Genomic DNA, 19,827 nt, shown 5'->3' with positions numbered 1-19,827 from the left:
AAATCAAGTTTTGCTTTCTTCAAGAGTGAACAGAATCTGCAGACAGACAGGCAGCACGATGAGCAGGGTCTCTCTGGAAGGTTGTGCAGTCTGCGCACTGCACAAAGGACCGCAGGCTGAAGGGTGAGTGGGCTGAGATCCAGCTCAAGCTCCGCTCACTGAGCTGCAGTCCTATCACCAGCTGCCTTTTGTGTCCACAAAGGTTCATGCCCTGCTCTTGTGGGGATGCACATTTCAAGTGTTCAGAGTCTTTTTGAAGGAAGAGACCTGATATTATGTGCATAGAGTAGCTCTCTGTTTCCCCCAAACCAATACATGGCTTTCTAGATCATTGGTATTTGAGAAAAATGATGAAGTATGCATCACGTGAATTACTTAGGGATCACTGCCACCTCCACTGTTTCTTGTCCATTTATCAGAAAAATCTTAGACTAATGTAAGACACTGATAAAAATCAGCTGAATATTTTTTTCTGATAAGCAATGCAAGCGAGTGGGCAGAAATTGCTTAGATAGGTGTAAAAAATTTCTACTTGCTCATTTACTATTTTAAGACCTTTAATACGACAGTTCATTTTGAGATATGTTACTTATCAATGGTCTTTGAATTTTCAGGTAACTTCAGTTATGCAAATGTTTACAGTCTCCTTAAACTATCCATTAAGCTTCATATAAAAGTACCGGCAAAGGCTTTTTTTTGGGATAGGAATTCTAGCAATAACCACTCATTGAATTAAAAACACAATACAGAACAAAGCTTTGTGGAGACAAAATAATCCATGCTACTGAAAGCAAATGTTAGTATAGAGGATGAGCTACAACTTGGAGACTTAAAAACAAAGGCTATTTTCAGTACACTTTTTTAGTCAGTAGCTAATCCAGGGAATGCCGTCATGAGGTAGTTCAGTAACATTTTCCCGAACTTAATAGTAACAGAGAATTAAAGAGTAAAGCTATTCAACTAAGCCAATAGGAAAATCAAGAATCTCCAGCCCCAAGCTATTTCTGGATTATCCATGTGAAGAATCTGCAGACTCTCTCTGGTGTTCTCCCTTTAGGCACATGGACTATTTTTACCAGCACAAAGAGCAATGTTGACTGTGATCTTGCAAGCACAATTCTCAATTATTCTCCACGGCTGTGTTCGGAGCCTCTTTGAGGACATCACTACTTCCTTTTCTGTCTTCACCTAGAAATGCAATGTTTGGGCAAGGAAGGGGGAGGGAGAGTAGAAGACAGGAGAAGCATGAGAAGGATGGCAAGAACATGGGGAGCACAGAGCTGACTGGGAACCCTCTCTCAGGGCCCGACAGGCTTCTTCACAGGGAATGCTCATTATTTTACTTAAAAGTACAATGAAATTCCAGAATAGCAGACAAATTCCTAGTCTAACCTAGTATAAAACCGTATGCTAAAGCAAAATACATTTTTCTCCCCAAATAATATGCTAAAATTATTTATGCCATTTGTGTGGCAATTAAGACCAAAATGCAATATGCTTTACATTTCTGGTGTAGAAAGTTTTGTTCCTGAGTCCCGGTCCTGAGGATGGCAAATCTAAATGATAAATGAAATGACTATGTCATTTATTAGATGGAATAGCTGATGGAAGTGGTATTTGATTATTGGGGAGAAAATGCTACTTCAGAAATCTAAGCACTTTAGAAAATGTGCTGATGTACATATATTGAAAGTTGGGTTAAAAAGAATCTGTTTACCAGCTTTGGTTTACTACTCCAGAGATGCAGGTTGGGAGGATATTCTTAGACTGTGCCTTCCATGTGTGTCTGGTTAATAATGAGGTGCTTTCCCCCATAGCATGGTACATCTTAGTGCAAAACTTTAGTACCTAGTAGACTATAAGAAGATATCTGTATAAAAGAAATAAAGTTAATACCTCAGCCAGTAAGCCAGTAAATCTTATGCTGCACGAATGTGCAGTTTTTTACTGCGTTGCTCAGGCTATAGTATTATTTTCTACTTTCACACCATGCAGTTATATCCACTTGATTTAATCATGGATATTTTCTTTAACATAAGCTATCTTAAGTGTAAACTTTATTTTTAAATATCTTCAGATTCATTCTATTAGTTAAAATACACTCAGGCAGACATTAATCCAATTTGAATAACTACATATGAATGAGGCTACAGCACTATCCAATACCGAGTGCAAGTCAGTTCCATTCATGAGGGCTTTTTATGCATAAATATAAAAATATTTTATTTCAGATGCTTACACTTTTAAGGTACTCCCTAGAAAGGGATGTCAAAAAAATATTAAATAAAAGAGGTTTCAAACTTTGTTAGGCTATGATTTGAGGGGGAAATGACTATTGATGGTTACATAGCTGGAAATCTTTGTGGTAATAAGTATAAGCTAACTTCAATCAACTCACTTTTCCCAGAATCCATTGGTGTGAAATTATACATTGTTGTTATTTTCAAAGGCTATTCAGCTTTGACTGATATGCAACAAGCAGTTACTGAGCATCTGCTATATTGCTTATTGTGTAGTCTAGTTAATTTGTCTGTAGCAAAAACAAAGCCACAGATGACCTTATCTCTTCCACTGTGTGTGTGTTTGTTTGAAGCTGTTTGTATACTCTTGATTAGTCTGTTTTTGAAGCAGCTTGGAAAAGTCTCATCTACTTTTTTAGCATTTGGTTGCTTTTATAAAGCACCTTAGAAAGCAGACATAGCACTCCCAGGTCTGCCAGAAGTATTTCTTCTCTGAAGACTCAATTTCTTCCATTGTTTAAAAAAATTTTATTTATTTTGCCACGCTGAGCAGCAAGTGAGATCTTAGTTCCCCAACCAGGGATCGAACCCATGCCCCCTGCAGTGGAAGTGCGGAGCCTTAACCATTGGACTGCCAAGGAAGTCCCAAGACTCATTTTCTTGAGTGGTATTGCTTTGCTCATGCACTGAAGACTTCTGGTAACAGAAATGCACCAGAGAGTTTTAAACAGTTCTACAGAAATTGTACTTTGGTCTCTAGACTTCGTTGTCCTTGGGAATTGGAACTGTCACCTGGTGTGCATTCCTCATAACTGAGATTATCTTAAAACAGAAATGGTAGGAAAGCTTTCCTGTGCTTCGGGTAGGAGACGAATTTGCTTTTGTAGAATTTGTGGCTGAGGAAAGCAGACAGGGCCTGGCTGAAGAAGACATATGTTACCACGAGCCACCAAGTTAAGTTGTGGAAACCAAAGGTGACAGCCATGGAAATGTAGATCATCAGCTCTGCCAAGTAGTTAGGGGAAGAAACGTATTCAAACCAGTCTCCAAAAGGGATTCGGTGGTTACAGTGAATGACCACTCCTGAAATGGAAAAAGAAGATACCCTGAACATTTGAAGTTGCCAAAACGAAGTTTTACCACTTCACCCTCCAAATAATTTATAAAACTCATTTAGAAAAAGGTGTCACAGACCTGTACAAACCACCATCCTGTCGCACCTCCATTGTCATTCTCCTACATATTAAAAAGTCACATGCTGAGGTTATACTAACAACTGTAAATAAGTTTCTCCAACAATCCTCCAAGCTATTAAGAACTCAGACACCAGAGTCAGACTACATGAGTTCAAATCCTAGCTCTGCCACTTACAAGCTGTGTAACTTTAGATAAGTTGCTTAACCTCTCTGTGCCTCTTTTTCCTCATCTATAAAATGAGGATAAGACTGTACCCGCCTAAAGCGAGTACTGTGAAGTTACATATAAAGCACTCAGAACAGGGCTGGCACAAAATAAGCACTTGATAAACGCTGAATAGTACTATTCCATTTTTAATATTTCAAAAAGTCTAATAAAAACTGTAACTGTGATAAATCAACACAAGTTAACTAAAGAGTCAAGGTTTTTTTGCTTTAGCTGGAATGATACTAACTTGGCATAGTAATACTAGGGCTCACATGCTGGTTAGACACATATATGCAGTGTAGGCCCCAAAATGTGGGCACAGAATAGAGTTGCAGAATGTCAGGGCTAGATGGTGTCAGGGAGGTCTTTCAGTAAAATGCTCTCATTTTACAGATGGGAAGATCAAGACCCAGAGACTCTTGTCAAAAATGAGCATTGGAGGGCTTCCCTGGTAGTGCAATGGTTGAGAGTCCGCCTGCCGATGCAGGGGACGCGGGTTCATGCCCCGGTCCGGGAAGATCCCACATGCCGCGGAGCAGCTGGGCCCGTGAGCCATGGCCGCTGAGCCTGCGCGGAGCCTGTGCTCCGCAACGGGAGAGGCCCACGTACCGCAAGAAAAAAAAAAAAAAAGAGCATTTGATAGATTAGTCAACTAATTAGGGCAGGAAAGAAAAGAGAGAAGTAATATGTACACCTAACTTCGGAGGGCTAAAATCCACATGCAGTGGTTCTAAAAGATATCTCACCTGCTTTATTTTTCCTGAGATTGCCGAGAATGACATGACACTTATACTGATGGACAGATGACCAGATGAACATCATCATTCCGAGGATATGGAACCACCGAGCTTGCATCAAGAGATTTTTCCCTATCACGTAGACTACAGAAATAAGAATTACCTTATTAGCCAACTCTGCAAAATTTCAGAGGCTCAGAGCATTAAAAAAATCATATAATCAGTAGAACACCATTACCTACTTATTCTGTTCTTCACGACTGGAAAATCATCCTGCTATAATTTCCCAAGTACAGAGGGGAGAACAGCATCCCTGTGGATGAGGGAGGTGTGCTCCTCAGCCAGGGGCAGCTTCAGGGGCCCCTGGCAGAGAATTCCATATCAACACATTCTCTTGCTCCTTCTTCAAGTGCTTCAAGCACAGGGGTCAGCTCTGTCTCCCACTCTTGTGATGCACTCTTGTGTGGTGAGACTACTTAGCATTTTTATTTCTAAGCCTGGTTTTATGTCCTCTTTCTTACAGTCCGTCAGAAAAACACTTCCTAAAGGATCTCATCCCGAGCCATTTCTAAGGAAACCTTTAATGCTGACTTGACTGGCTCTGGCCAGTGAAGAAAATCACTGGAAGTAAAGGCTAACAGTGGAACTTCTCAAAAAGAGGAGAAATGGAAACTGCAAGATAAAGACCAAAACAGTATCCCTTTCTGATTAGAGAGAATCTAGTCAGAGAGATTTTGTTTCAGGAGTAGAAACACTCAAAAGTTTCATCTTCTTTCTTCTCCAGCTACCAAGAAGACGTGAAGAATGCAGGTTTTCTAAGGACTGGCATTAGAAAAACAAATTAAGGACTTCCCTATGTTCAGCAGGAAGCAGTGAGGCTAGTCAGGGATTTGACTGAAAAAACAAAGCTGTCCATTGACAACGGGGAAGAGCCGGAGGCTCTGCAGCCAAGAGGGAGCCCCTACAAAGTTGATTCAGGTAGGAGATCCAAGGGTCAAGCTATTCCATATGGGTACCTGGAGGCAGGACTCAGCTGACAGCTAATGACTAATGACAGTCCACCAAAATCTAATTGTGTTAATTTCTTTTAAAAACTTGCTTTCTCTAAACAATCTACCATAGTCTCTTAATGTTGACTAAGTTTAGCCATTTAACTAAATAGTTATATTTTTATAAGTTAAAAATAAACAGAATATGAAAAATAGTTTTAAATCAGAGGGCTATAAGAGCAATTCACCACATGATTAAAAGTTGAAGCAAGTGTCTGAGAGTTCATGTTACAGCCAAGTCACCTACTCTAAAGGCAGAGAAATTACCTATGAGAGAAAAAAAAATTTGAAGAGGAAGTTTTGATACAGGAAAGGGGAGGTAGGAGGAAGGCTATTTACTGAGAGTCTAATCTGTGTAGTATTTAGTTATTCATTTATTCATTCGTTCCTTATTGAGTGTCCACTGAGTGTGGCATCTCTCACAAGGGATAAAGCAGTGGGTAAGTCAGGTGAGGTCCCAGTCCTCATGAACTCACACTCTAGTAGCAAGAGATGAAACAAGTAAAAAAATCAATGACCAAGATAATTTAAGGTACAGATGGTACTCTGAAGAAAAAACAACAGAACAATGTAATGGAGAGCGACTGGGGGTGGACCCTCTAGATTCTGAAGGCAAGGAGATGTGAAGATATGGGTAGTTTACAGATACACTTTCTTTCCACTTTCACAAGAACCCTCTGAAATCAGTGTATGTCCCTAATTCCAGATGAAGGTTCTGAGGCTCTGAGATGTTAATAAGCCAGAATTCAGACTCAGGCCCATCTGACGCCCAAGCCCCTGTCATTTCTATCAGACTCTGCAGCTGGCAAATGCCCCAGTGTTCTCTTCCAATGAATTCCTGAAACCAGTCCTCCCCATACTGTCCCAGATGATCTCTTGAAGGACAGGTAAGTGAAACACAAGTTTCAGAAAACTTCAGAAAGGAGTGTCTACAAGCTATTTTGTGGGTGTCTCAGCAGCCTTTCCTTGACTTCTTATACAGGAAGGAAGGTGGAAGTTGGGGTCCAGCCAGCAGAGGAAACTCCAGGAGAGATATGTAATGCTAACAGACTGCAAGCTAGTGGGTTACCAAAGTGCTTTGGAAAGCTCCTTTGGGTAAAAACCTCGGACTGTTCTCCAGGAATGACGGCTCAAACCATGACATGGGAGGCACAAGGATGCCACAGCCGAAAGCTCAGGGAGGAAAAACTAACTTACGTTCAGAGAAATTAGATGGAGAGATGCTAACTGAGTGGCTGGAGCCAGTAAACAACTCAGGAATTGAGAAAGAGCGTCAATAAGTCATACTTTAAAATCATTCCTTGCGCCATGGAGGCCACGGGCTGTCCTACAGCAACAGAGAGAGAGGCCAATCAAGGGGCACTTGACACTGAAATCAAACCTGAGGAGAGAGCTCACTCACTGAGTACTGGAAATATCCAGACCATGGGCTCAATTTACAAGGAGGGATAGGGCGGCTTTAGGAAACAGGGAGACTTGGGCTTAGAGAAAACAGCTGTGAAGGACCTACCCTAGAGCGTGTGGGTTGACGGATACCAAGGATGCGAGATGAAGTTAAGCTCAGCACTAGAAAACTCATTTCCACCACCCAAAATGACTTGAATTCTTTATGATAAGCATGCACTGTTTTTACAAAAACCATGGTCAGATATGTCAGATATCCAATCCTCCCTCTCCCCATCCCCCAAATCACATTTCATTTCCTCCTCATAAACAAAGTCATGATTTTGCTTCCCTCTTCCTGGCTAGTGAGAGCTCAGAAGTGTTAAGGCACAATTTTGATTTACCACAGTGCTCTTTTGTCCTCTCCGCTCAGGCTGCCTCACTTGAAATAAGCTTTGTTACAACGGGAACAATCACAAGAACGAGATGGCAACAAAATGGCTCCCTACCTCCTCTTCAAATCCCAACTATTCACCATGAGCTCAGGCCACCCTTTCCTCCTCCGGTATTCCATGAGTTCACCCTGCACAACAACTTTCCCTTCCCCACCCTCATCCCTCACCCCTCCACCCCTGGATGATGAGGCTTTGGTGAGGCAGCTTGGCTTGCTGACCCTTTCTCCTGTTCCAGTGTGTTCCCCTGCTTCCTGTTCTACTCTTGACCACACTGCCTCTTCCTTTCCGGACTAACTCCACAGAAGTTCACTGACTTCAATCCCACTGATGGAAACCCCACATCCCACTTCTTCATCCCTAAACCAGGCCTCCTGAAGACTTTGCACTTTATTCTCTTTACTGAAGGCATTGCTGCTTACATTGGTATCTCTCAGGTTTTAGCAGTTATGGTTGTGATGTGCATCTGCTAGGCACCCTTGGGCATGCTGACTTTTTAAAGCTACAATTAGAGCCCAAACTCCTCAAATGCGAAGTGAACTCCTACTTTCTAACTTCCATAATGCTTGGTGGAATGCTTCACCCAGAGTCCCTCATATACCCAGTGACTCAGCTGACAGACCCCAGCAACCACTCACCATTCCTGCCGTCCATTGGCACTTGGCTCAACACAGTTAGGCCAACAAGGACATAGTAGACAAGTCCAAAACAGTACTGCACGACGTGAATCATGGCATTGGAGAAGACACTGACATAGAAGCACTCGAAGAGTCTTCGTAGGCTGTGTAGCCACAGAAACACTAGCACTAAGAACGCAGACAGCGCGAGCTCACCCCCTACAATTCAGAATGGAACACACTCAGCATCTCTCTCTCCAGGACTAATCCAAAGTTATGATTTCCCCTACTGTTAAACAGGGTATTAAACAAGATCAGAGCTTGGAAGGGGCCCTAGATATCATCCAGCCTAACACCTCCTTTGTTTGGCAATGAGGGAGTGAGCCAAGTGAAGTCAAGGCATTTGGCTCAAGGTTACACAGTAAGCTGGTGACAGAGCTGAGACAGACTCGGGTCTCCTGACTCTACGCTGTGATGTGAAAGCCTTCTGGGTTACATGGCTGTGAAGGGATCCATGCTCTCAGAACCCAAACTCCATGGTCTCTGGTCCCTGGCACCAATCCCCATTTGAAGATAGTCAGGAAGAGTTCCTGGATAACCTCTGAGCAAGGACTCCTGGTGGGATCCCTGAGGTCCGGGGGGAGAAGAGACACAGGCATATACAGAAGCAGAAAGGGGGATGGGAACAGAGACAGGAAGAGTTATGCATTTCTTTCCGTATTAAAAAAAAAAAGAAATTATACTTTTGGGGGACTGTGAGACTTGAGATCTATCTTCCTATCTGCCTCTCAGCCCTCTGCCTCAAGAGAAGTCAGAAGAAATGCTGGTTTTTAAAATGACATAAAATCTAGATGTTTTTTAAAAATGTTATCACACACATCATAAAAATACAATAAGGACACAGCCTAATGAATTTTTGCGAAGTACACCAGCCCATCCCACCCATACGACCAGCCCCTACATCAAGAAACAGAACACAACCAGCACCTCGTGCTCCCCTCCAGGCACTGCCCCTCCCCGCACCCTCCCACGGGTACGCTCTATGGAGACTTCTATCACACAGATTGGCTTTGCCTGCTTTTCTCATTTAAATATAGTGAAACCTAGTTCTAACTCTTCAGGAATAGGATAAAACAAACAACCAAATACAACTCCTCACAACCACCCTTCAAATATCAGAACCCAGCCAGCCCCCCAGTAAGCAAATGAAGAGGTAAAGTTTTAATGGGTGAAGTGGGATTCACCGAGGTATCTTCCCCTCCCAAGTAGGATCTGCATAGCTTTTTCTTTCTGTCCTCTTTTGCAACAAGTTCCTCTGGTTATACAGAAAAGGACTGTTCCTAGGAAGCCAGCGGTTTGGCTGCTGGAACAAAGGACAGAGATAGCACCAGAACAATTTGTTTCTAATTCTGCCCCTCTCCTGATGCCTGATATTAATTGAGGCCACTTTATGGTTTTCATCTTCAATTCCTTACCTTTTAAATTGTTCTGTGTATCCTTTATTCAAGGCACAGTGAGGCAAATTTAAATGCTATTTTGTAATCATCTGATCAACAACTATTTACAGTCAATTTTTTTTATATAACCAAAGCCTCACAGCATAACAAACATTTTTAACCTGTGATCAAAAAGTAATTTTCTATCAAATTTCTGGAGTCCAGAGGCATGATTGTGGTTGGAACTATATATATGATAAATGTTTCAAGGCAAACCTGAGGGATCCTAAAGTACTAAAAATATCAGAGGGAGAACAGCCAGTCCTGTTCAGCACAGCACTTGCTGGGAAATCAGGGATGAAGAGCTGACTCTCAGCTCTGCCATGATCTCAGTGAAGGACTTGGGGCCTTCCCCTTGGCCATCTGGCTGTGATCCACGCGGAACCCTTTCTGCCCCACCCTTCACTTCCCAGCCCCGCCAAGAAGCTGAGAGTGGCTATGAAATACCGAGAACACCTCCCTGCAGGCAGGAGAGACAGGAACAGGATACAATGGTTGGTATTAGCCAGAGGAGTTGTTACCTCGGAATTGCGCAGCCCCAAGAATTCTGAGTAAATGATGAAGCCAGTTTGGAAAAGGTGCTCCCACAAACAGAGACTGAGTAAGGCTCCAAAGCAGGAAGCCATTCCACAGCACCGAGATGATATAGAAGTGAGAAAAATACCTGCGGAGGGAAAACAAGTTAGATAATAATCAGAGTGGATCCACTTTAAGCCTTTATACAGGAAGACTATTTTTAGTTTCCCTATCCTCTTTCCTCCATTCCGCAAGTATAGCTTTGCTTTTTTAACAGAACCTGAATCCTACAGATGTTCAGATTTTTGAAATTTCCTTTCAAATGATGGGACTGGTTAACTAATAAGAAAAAGAGGCTTCCTAAAGTCAACAAGAACATGAATGACCTTGTTAAACTTAGATGTAGGGTTAATTAGCTCTCTCTTATCTTCAGGTAACAGGATTGGGCTCAAACTCAAAAATAGGGGCCCCAGGGCCTGGCAGAGACAGCCTAGATTGTGCTAACACTAGCCAAATCTGTGGAAGATTTCTAAATCTCGAGTGATATTGCTGCAATAGCCGTACAACTGTTACACAAGATTTGCACAATCACAGGTTCTCAGGGTTGCAAGAAACCTTAAAGGTCTTCTGATTCGGTGTTTTCTTAAATTGTGTTGATCTAAATTACTTTTATAATAACATGACAAATATTAACTCATAAAACTAGCTATCAACTCCTGATGCGTACCGCTCTCATACAAATACAATACATATTTTGCAATCAACACAGTAACGAATGAAATAAATAAAACCACAAAACCAATAAAAGTTGAAATTAGCAATTAGCAATGTCAATTTAACATGAAAGATGATGCTGGTTTGCTGCAAAGGAATCACCTAATATGGCAGCAGGGCCTAACATGCTTTTTTGAGGTCTCTTTACCTATACCTCTACTATTTTTCTCTAATCAAATCAATGCAAAATCTTTCTGACACTGCAGGGTGCCTGGAGGTCACCTGGCCTTCCCTGGTCTTCAATGCATCACATCTATATTAAGCCCTCCTTCTTGTCTCATTAATCTGTGATGCAGTAAGACAGCCTGGAGTCAATAGGATTACACATAGATTCAGGGACTCCTCTTCCAGTTGATTCAGAGTATGCTTGTATGTACCAGACCTCACAGTCCCCCAGACTATGCCCACAGCCCGTCTGACAAACACTGATCTAAGCTGACCATTCCATAGCAACCCACTTATTCTCCCCACTACTGTTACAAATTCTATCACCAGATCTGTCCTCTCTGAGATGTCCTGTTATTCTGGATTCAGATCTTCTCTAGGCTCAAGAGCTTAGTTTCCTGCAAAGTTCATGCATGAGTGTCAAGTCTACCCCCTCGTCCCCACCCCTGGGCCCCTGGCCTTTGGTTGCCTCCCAGGGTCTTCCGTAAGACACACTTCCTAGAACTGAGCCCAGGTCTGGTATGAGCCAGCAGAGCAGAATGGCAGCTGCAAGGTGCTCTGCAGGCTCCCATGGAAAGGGGAGGGGCCAGCTTCTGAGGAGCAACTTTCAGCCGCTTTACCTACTTCATGTTTTCAAAACAATTTACTGAGCACTTAGAACATGCTAGGTGATGTTCTTGGAGCTGGAGACGCAGCAGGGAGCAAACCGAGCAGGTGGCTGACGTGATGAAGTTTATCTTTCGGCAGACAGTCAGCAAATGAACCTGTAGACATCTAGCCCAGTGCTGGGTGAGGAAACAGAGACGGTGCAAAGGGGAGGCCATTCTGGGTGAGTGGTCAAGGATGGCCTCTCTGGAAGTGACACTTGGCTAGAATGAATAATCTTTGTGAATTTCTGAGCAAAGAATGTTCTAGGCAGAGGAAACAACCACCACGAAGGCCCTGAGGCACAACAAAGGACACATGTGTGGAGGGTGCTAGGGCATGAAAAGCAAGGGCAGACCCTACAGGGCCCTGTAAGGACACTGGCTTTTTTTTTTGCGGTACGCAGGCCTCTCACTGTTGTGGCCTCTCCCGTTGCGGAGCACAGGCTCCGGACGCGCAGGCTCAGCGGCCGTGGTCCATGGGCCCAGCTGCTCTGAGGCATGTGGGATCTTCCCGGACCGTGTCCCCTGCATCAGCAGGCGGACTCTCAACCACTGTGCCACCAGGGAAGCCCAGGACACTGGCTTTTAAGTGGGATGGGAAGGCATCTGAACACAGCAACCTGAAGTAATACTTTATGTTTTAAAAATCCTTCTGGCTGATGGAAAAGTTCTGGAGATGATGACAGTGGTGATGGCTGCACAACAATGTGAATGTACTTAAAGCCAATGAGCTGTACACGCAAAAAGGGTTAAAGTGGAAAATGGTATGTCATGTATATTATATCACAATCAAAAGAAAAAAAGAGAGAGAGCATTGTTCATTCATTTTGGTCTTTTTTAAGTTAAAAAAAATCCCCCTGGTAAGGAAAGAGAATCGTCCAGTTGTGGGGAGACCAGTTAAAGAGTATTTCATTTCATCTTCCCAACAATCCTGTCAAGTTTGCATTATATTTACATGTGGCAGCTGAGAAAACTAAGGCTCAGAAGGTTAAGTTACTTATCCAAGGTCATGCAGTAAGTGGCAGTGTTTGACTCCACACTCAGCCCTGATGACTCTGAAGTTAAAATCACATGGCTGTGCTCCTATTCATGTGATCTAGACTTGCCGGAACCTGCTTTTCCAGCCCTATGTTACATGTACCAATTTATACCAAACCATAAGTCAACCAAATTACTCAAGAATGTTTGATATAAGATGCTAAGCCACATTTTGCTGTGCCCTACTTGTGCCATGGGGTTTTGATTCACAGGCAGACTGTTTTTCTTATTCCTACATTTTGCACATTCTATCTCTTGTTTTGCTTGCCTTATTTCCTGCTACAGGAAACGTGTCCTACTCTTAATTCGTGGTTACATCTGTTTTTTGAAAAGACCCAGCTCTAGCCTCAAAAGCAGATCTGAAAACTCTCCTTCCTTCTCTTCTAGACGCTCTCCCTCTTTTTCCCCCCTTGGCACTTTGCTTAACTGAAGTGAACCCCTGGGAGCAGGGATATGGGGACCCTATGGTAGCTCAGGGCTGGGCACCAAGCAAGCACTCCTCTGACTTAACAAACATTTTGGTGCTTAGTATAAGCCAGGGACTGCTCTAGGCTCTGGGGGTACAGCAATGAACACAAAAGACAACAGTTCCTGCCCTCATGGAGCTTATACTCACAGTTACACACAGAAGTAAAATTTACACCATGTCAGTAGGTGATAATTGCTAACAAGAAAACTAAAGCTGGGAAGAGACGAAGAAGTGCTGGGGATGGTAGTATTATACTTTTAAACAGGGTGGGTAGGGCAGGCCTCGTTGAGAAGGTTATACCTGAGCAGAATTATAGGAAGTGAGGGCGTAAACCATCTGGCTATTTGGGGGAAGAGCTTTCCAGGTAGAGGAAAGGCCTCTACAGGGCGAAGGCCCTGAGGGGACAGAAAACAAGCAGAGAGACCCAGAAAACTGGATTGGAGCCACACGGGGGGCAAACGATAGGATCTCAGTGAGGTGGTGGGGACAACACTGTACAGGGTCTTGGGCTCTTCCTGGGAGTGAGCTGGAAGCCACTAGATGGTTCTGGGACAGGAGATATCTGATCTAACACTACTTGCTGATTGCAAGAACTGATCCCAGGACCAGTTAGGGGAGTCATAGGTTTAATTAAGGAAGGAAACCAATGGTTCCTGAGTTCTGACGAGGTGCCTGGCCCTGTGCCACGTGCTTTAACGTCATAACCACCTGTATGAGGAACAGGTGCTATTATGCTAACACTCTAGTCCATACCACCACCTCTTGCCTGGAGCACCCTTAACGGCCTCTTACCCAGTCTTCTCCACACAATGGCTAGTCATCCTCTCAAACATAAATCACATAATGCCATGCCCCCTTCCCCATCCTAAAGCTGCTTTCCACACACTCAGAATAAAATCTAATCTCCACCATGGTCTGTAAGGCCTGCTGTCTGTCCTGGCCTCCCAAAATGAACTCATCTCCTGCCCTGACCCTTTCTGATCATCCTTTCTAGTGTTGTCATCGGCAACCCCATCTTGCTCATGATCAAGTAACCAGGCTGGATTTCCTCTGAAGCACTTATTACCATCTGAAATTATTTTGCTTGTTTTACAAGATTTGTTTACATATTTACCGTTTTACAAAAACAAAGGCTCCAAGGAACCTAGAATAGCTCCTGGCAATAGTAAGTACTCTATAAACAATGGTTAAATAAATGAATGAAAGAGAAGGTACCGCATCCAAAGTTACTCTCAGAGAAAGCAGTCAAGTTAATCAACAAACCAATTAAAGCTAAAACCTTTTTTTTTTTTGATTCATTCAAAACATTGATCGAGGACCTTATTATTATCAGGCATTGAGCCTGGGATATGGTAACAAACAAGACAAATGTAAACATATGGAGTTTACAGTCTAGAGCAGGGATTCCTGACATTTTTCTTCCATCATGCACTCCTTTGGCAGTCTGGTGAAGGCTACATGCCTAAAAGACACAGGGATAAACGAAACCAATTATGCTGAAATATAGGTAACACAACCACTAAGAAACATTTGTAATATATGTGCTTCTTAATTAATGTATTAACTAACAAGATATAGTGGAGGATAATACAGTATTCTTATAGTGAAAATAATGTTTTGAGGTCTCCTCAATATTTTTAATATAACATTAAAAAACTTGTCACAAAATTGCAGGAATTGCTAATTCTACTGTGGTTTGTTGATTACACTCATCATTAAAGTGCCAAATTTCAGCTAGAGGTTAGTGAAATAAAGATGTAATTTTTTCCAATCCAATTTGCCCCAAATTCTATCCACAGATCCCCTGGACTGCGGGTTAGGACCCCTGAACCCTAGGAGGGAAAGTCTGGATGGTTCTCTTTGTCTCTACAGCTCAATTCAATTGCAATGTTTCTATAACATTTTGAAATATTAGAAACAGAAGTACTTCCATATACACTATGCAAGTCAAGAGCACTGTGATTCACGTTCGAGGTCATGTATTTATTCAGACTTTCTGGGAAATCAAAACTCCAGGAAGGGCTTCCCTGGTGGCACAGTGGTTAAGAATCCACCTGCCAATGCAGGGGACATGGGTTCGAGCCCTGGTTCGGGAAGATTCCACATGCCGTGGAGCAACTAAGCCCATGTGCCACAACTACTGAGCCTGTGCTCTAGAGCCCGCAAGCGACAACTACTGAACCCGCATGCCACAACTACGGAAGCCCGCAGGCCTAGAGACCGTGCTCCGCAACAAGAGAAGCCATCGCAGTGAGAAGCCTGCGCACCTCAACGAAGAGTAGCCACAACTAGAGAAAGCCTGCCCGCAGCAACGAAGACCCAATGCAGCCAAAAATAAATAAATAAAATAAATAAATAATTTTTAAAAATTAAAAAAACACAAAAAACAAAACTCCAGGAACCAAAAGAAAACAAGAAAAGCAACTATCACCTTAATTTAAAAAAAAAAAAAAAACTACCGGGCAGGGGTAATGGAATCAACATTCCATGAATTCAATTAAGGTTTAATTCTTTCCTCTTTAGGAAAAAATAATCCCAAACAAATTCACCTAAGCTCTTGGGTGCAGAAACGTGATATACAGCTGCCTATTTCTAAGTGTAAAAATTACAGGCTTATTTTCACCTTTAAGAGTACTACTGAATTCTGAACAAGGAAAAATATTTAAATATAGCATCTAGACATTTTTGCCTTTCATGACTGGCTTGGATTTGCTGCACCTTCTCTAGTATGAAAAGAAATTTTAGTTTAAATTTAGAAAAAAGACCAAACAAAACACCATGGAAGGGTCTGTTCTAGAATTCTGGAAGAAGAAAAACACATAAATTATTTCATAATACAGCAGAAGTTACAAGGAGCCCAAAGAGTACCAATTTTGTATTAAAGAGTAAGGGAAAGGTACAAAATTTGTTTCTTGGCCGTCAAATATAACGACAGACCGGAGTAGTAACAGGTAGGGTATGGGAGCCAAAGAGGTAAGTGCAGGGAATGATTTGAAATGTGCCCTCTACTCCAGAAACAGTAGTACCTTTTTTAAAATTCAGAAAATAAATTGTTAGAACTCACACTCTCAAAAGAATTTTTTTCTTCACCTTGTAACACTAAAAAAATGACAATCTAGGAATGTTCCTGCTATGAAATAGAAAAGTACTACACTCAAAACCTGATGAAAAATAGGATGACCGGAAATTTTAGCTTACAAAGAGCTTCTAAGAAATAGGAGGTTTAATCACTGTGTGTGAATCGTCTACTTCCCAGAGCCTCATTCCCGTTACATTTCCTCAGAATGACCTAGTGCTCGCTTCTCAGTGTTAATACCTGATGAATATTTCTGCAACAGTCAAAAGTGGGAAGCCAAGTTTATTTAGACTCTTTCTTGTCTGCAGACCTGGGGCACCGCCTATGCGAGGTTTAAGTGAGAACCAAGGTGTTTTAATACATCAGAAACCCTATCACATTTCTCCAGATTCCTTCCTAAACGCCAACTTAGGCTGTATCTCCAAGAAAAGCCACTTCTATATTCCTACCGTCTAGCAGTGTTTGGCTGACTTCCCGGTAATGTTCTGAATTTAAAGAAAAGCAAACAAAAAACGAAACTATAACAAGCCTTACAATTTCTGAAAGAATTCTATTGAAGTCCTAACGATTTAATCTCTCGTTGAACTTAGTTATGAAATCTGCTGAAAGTCAAATGGGGCTTAGGGACCAGGCTTGCCTAAAATGTGCCACCTTGGGCAACATTTCTCCAGGGGCACCTGCCGAGATGCGGGTAAGGAGCGTCACTGCGATCGAAGGAGGTGGGCGCCAGCTGGTGACCCGCGTCTCACCCTTCATCCTAACTGTTTAGAGTTGGGAAACAAATACGGGACACAGAGGCGCGAAAGGAGGGCCTGCCTTCATTTTTAGTGAGTTCCGGCGACCTCAAGTTAGCTTATGAGCCCCTAGAGTGCAGGAGAGGGGAAACAGGAGAATTTTGGGAAACTTTAATTTACCGCCTGGTGACCGGGCCTAAATTGGGAAGCGCTGCCGTTTACCCCGAAGGAAAGGCTAGGTGCGGTCAGAAGTTCACGTTCCTGCACCCCGGAAGGTGCGCGCGGCTCAGCACCCTCGGTGTCGGCGGACACTCGCGGCATTCAGCCCCCAGCGCCACGCAGCGGACGCGGGCAGAGCCGGAGGGCGGGCCGGCGTTGCGCCGCGTCGAGGAACCCGCCTGGGCCTCCCGGGCCGGTCCGCGCCGGCCCCGCCGGCCCCGCGCCCACCTCTGCTGCCCCCTGCCGGCTGCTCGAGCGGGGCGCCCCCGGCTCTCCGCGCCTAGGCAGCCAGGACTCGCGCCCGGGCGCGGTTACCTCTTGGGGACATCAAAGGCCCGACAGGCGGCCGGTCGCGACGGCCCCCCTTCCTTGGTTTTTCCATAGCGGATCAGGTCCTGGAAGAGCGCGCAGCCCGGAAGCAGGCCGGACGGCACGAGCTGCAGCAGTAGGGTCAGCAGGAAGGCCGCGGCCAGCGTGAGCCACACGGCACGCAGCGGATTCAGCGCCGAGAGTTCGGCCCCCGCCCAGGGAGCCATGGCCGGCGCACCCGGCGTCCGCGCTCCCCGGGCCGTCGCCACCCGTTGGCGGAGGAACGGCCACTCGCGCGCGGCGCGCCGGGCTCAGCCGGGCGGGACGTGGGTGACGCAGCGCAGGGCTGGGTCGCGCTCGGCCCCGCCCAGGACACGCCTCCCGGGAGGAGGCACCACGCCGCCGCGCGGAATTCTTGGTCTGGGTCTTGCTGGAGCTTGTTGGTCGCTCTATCACTAGTCTCAGGCGGGGTTCCTATATGGAACCCCAGAAATACGACTCAACAGTATGATTTAAAGCAGCGGAACGAACAAGACCACGTCTGCAAGTCTTCACTGCAGCACTGTTTTCATTGGAAAAGTGGAAACAATCCAGAATGTTCCACGTTAAGGTATCTAGCTAAATTAATGGTACAATAACATTGGAGTATCATGAATCCATTAACATAATTATGAAGACGGTCGAAACACGGAAAACTGTTTATGATAACTGAAACTGTAGGTTAAGCGAAAAAAAAGACTAAAATATATAGCCATGATTGCGAACAACTATATTAATATGAATGTGTGAATATATGGATGAAGAAGGCGGGTCATACAAGAAAATGAATAGTTGTATTAGGATGTTAGGAATGTGTATAATTTAAACGCGTAAAGTAGAAAGTCAAGACAATTGCACGTACAAAAATGAAAGTGGTAAAAATTCTATTTTAAAAACTGCAGTCCTCTCCCTACTAGAGTTCCACTTCTTAGAGGCAAAGTTTTTAACACCATCTGCCGTTTCTGATATTTACTCCGTGTAGTGACTGCTATTTTTATTGACTCATCAATTTTAAACAACATTGATTTTCAGTTAGGACAAATGTAAATTTAACTCTTTTAGGTAATTTTTTTAAAGCCTTGAAAATGTCAGTGCTTAAAATATTGTATGCCTCTTATATGACAGGCATCGTTTTGCACACCAAGGACAGAGAGGCTTACAGGACAATGTCCCTGCCCTTCTGGAGCTTAGGTTCTTGAGGTTGGGTGGCAGGTGAGGGGTAGGAGAGGGGAGTGGCCGCCCTTACCCCAGTGTGATACCCTACATTTGTGTTGAATGAGCCACAGGGAACTGGGTAGGAAGGTTATTGTGGCTTGAACAGTCCTTTGGAATGTTAAATGTGCCAGCTTCTTAAGAGTTTTGGTTCTTTGTTCAAGGACACTTCAGCCTTTACCAGTGACTTGAGAAACACGTGATAAAGGTTAGTCAAATTGGCCTTCCAGCTGGGACAATGAGGTCTCTCTGTATGACCTAGGGTTTCATCTGCAGGGGTCACCTCTTCATTGTCTCTTCACTGTTCTTAGGTTAACCCCATAGAAATGCTGCTGGACTTTCTAGAACATCTTTCCAGACAAGCTACCTGGAAGTTCATTGCAGGGATCAAGTTTCCTGAGTGGGAGGTTCTCTTGTAGTTACCTGATCTGGGGAAGGATCACAAAACAATATGTGTGTGTGTGTGTGTGTGTGTGTGTGTGTGTGTGTAAACAGGAAAGACTGAAGCTGGAGGGAAAAATTATCCCATGTTTTCTGGCTTGAATTTTAGTTAGAGTTCACAGCTCATATTCAGACAAGCCCCCTGTAGAGGGCAGTGGCTGAATAGGAAGCCACAAGTCAAACCCTACTGTAAGCATTTGTAAATGCTTACTGGAGTGAGTTATTTCAAAAGTGGAAAACCAGGCTAAAGCCTGTTAGACAGATCATCGCCAAGAAGTATCAATCAGTTTTTGTCTTTCTTCATTTAATTACCTGCACTGTATAATCAGCAAACCTCTGGCTTGGCCTGCAGTAAATGACAATGCCGTTTTTCCAGTTGTTCAGGCCAAAACCCTTGAACTCAGCCTTGATTACTCTCTTGCTAAATACAATCTGTCAGCAAATCCTGTTGGCTCTACCTTCAAAATATGAAACGAAAATTCAATCACCTTTGGAGTCAGTGCTTTCCTGAAGGCCCTAGCTAGCTCAATAAATAGGAGAAAGAAATAACAGGTCTACAGACTACAAAGTAAGAAACGAGCTGTTATTATTTGAAGGTAATATGAAACTCCAAGAGAGTCTGCAGATAACATATTAGAACTAATAGAGTTTGGTAAGGTTGGATACAAAAATAAGTTTCTAAATATTGGTCATTTCTATTTCTGAGCAACAAACAGAAAATAAATGCTTTAAAGATAACATTTTCAGTGGCATAAACTTATGTGTCTAGGAATAAATCTAATAAAAGGAATGTAAATCTTCAAAGAAAAT

At 43.4% G+C, this 19,827-nt stretch overlaps 1 protein-coding gene and 1 long non-coding RNA gene across 2 annotated transcripts in view; one reads left to right on the top strand and one right to left on the bottom strand.

The window, feature by feature from the left end:
• The window catches only part of LOC309961523, a 443,244-nt gene that overhangs the window by 355,101 nt on the left and 68,316 nt on the right, over positions 1 to 19,827 (top strand). The window lies entirely within an intron of this gene.
• SRD5A3 (steroid 5 alpha-reductase 3) lies at positions 1,139 to 17,598 on the bottom strand. Its single transcript, XM_082837552.1, has 5 exons — positions 17,332 to 17,598; positions 9,900 to 10,042; positions 7,904 to 8,101; positions 4,391 to 4,525; positions 1,139 to 3,323 (listed from the first exon to the last, which is right to left on the bottom strand). The coding sequence occupies exons 1-5, from the start codon at positions 17,550 to 17,552 to the stop codon at positions 3,064 to 3,066; spliced, it is 957 nt and encodes a 318-aa protein (XP_082693678.1). The 5' UTR covers positions 17,553 to 17,598; the 3' UTR covers positions 1,139 to 3,063.

This window comes from Leucopleurus acutus (genome assembly GCF_964270905.1).
Source record: "Leucopleurus acutus genome assembly, chromosome: 4".
Lineage (NCBI taxonomy): Eukaryota > Metazoa > Chordata > Mammalia > Artiodactyla > Delphinidae > Leucopleurus > Leucopleurus acutus.
This window is presented reverse-complemented; position numbering and strand designations above follow the sequence as displayed.

Coding starts and splice junctions, on each gene's coding strand:
- SRD5A3 (XM_082837552.1), bottom strand. CDS start 17,552: ATGGCTCCCTGGGCGGGGGCCGAACTCTCGGCGCTGAATCCGCTGCGT. Junction 10,043..17,331: donor GCCTTTGATGTCCCCAAGAG/GTAACCGCGCCC, acceptor TTCCCTCCGCAG/GTATTTTTCTCACTTCTATA. Junction 3,324..4,390: donor TCTCAGGAAAAATAAAGCAG/GTGAGATATCTT, acceptor TTTCCATTTCAG/GAGTGGTCATTCACTGTAAC.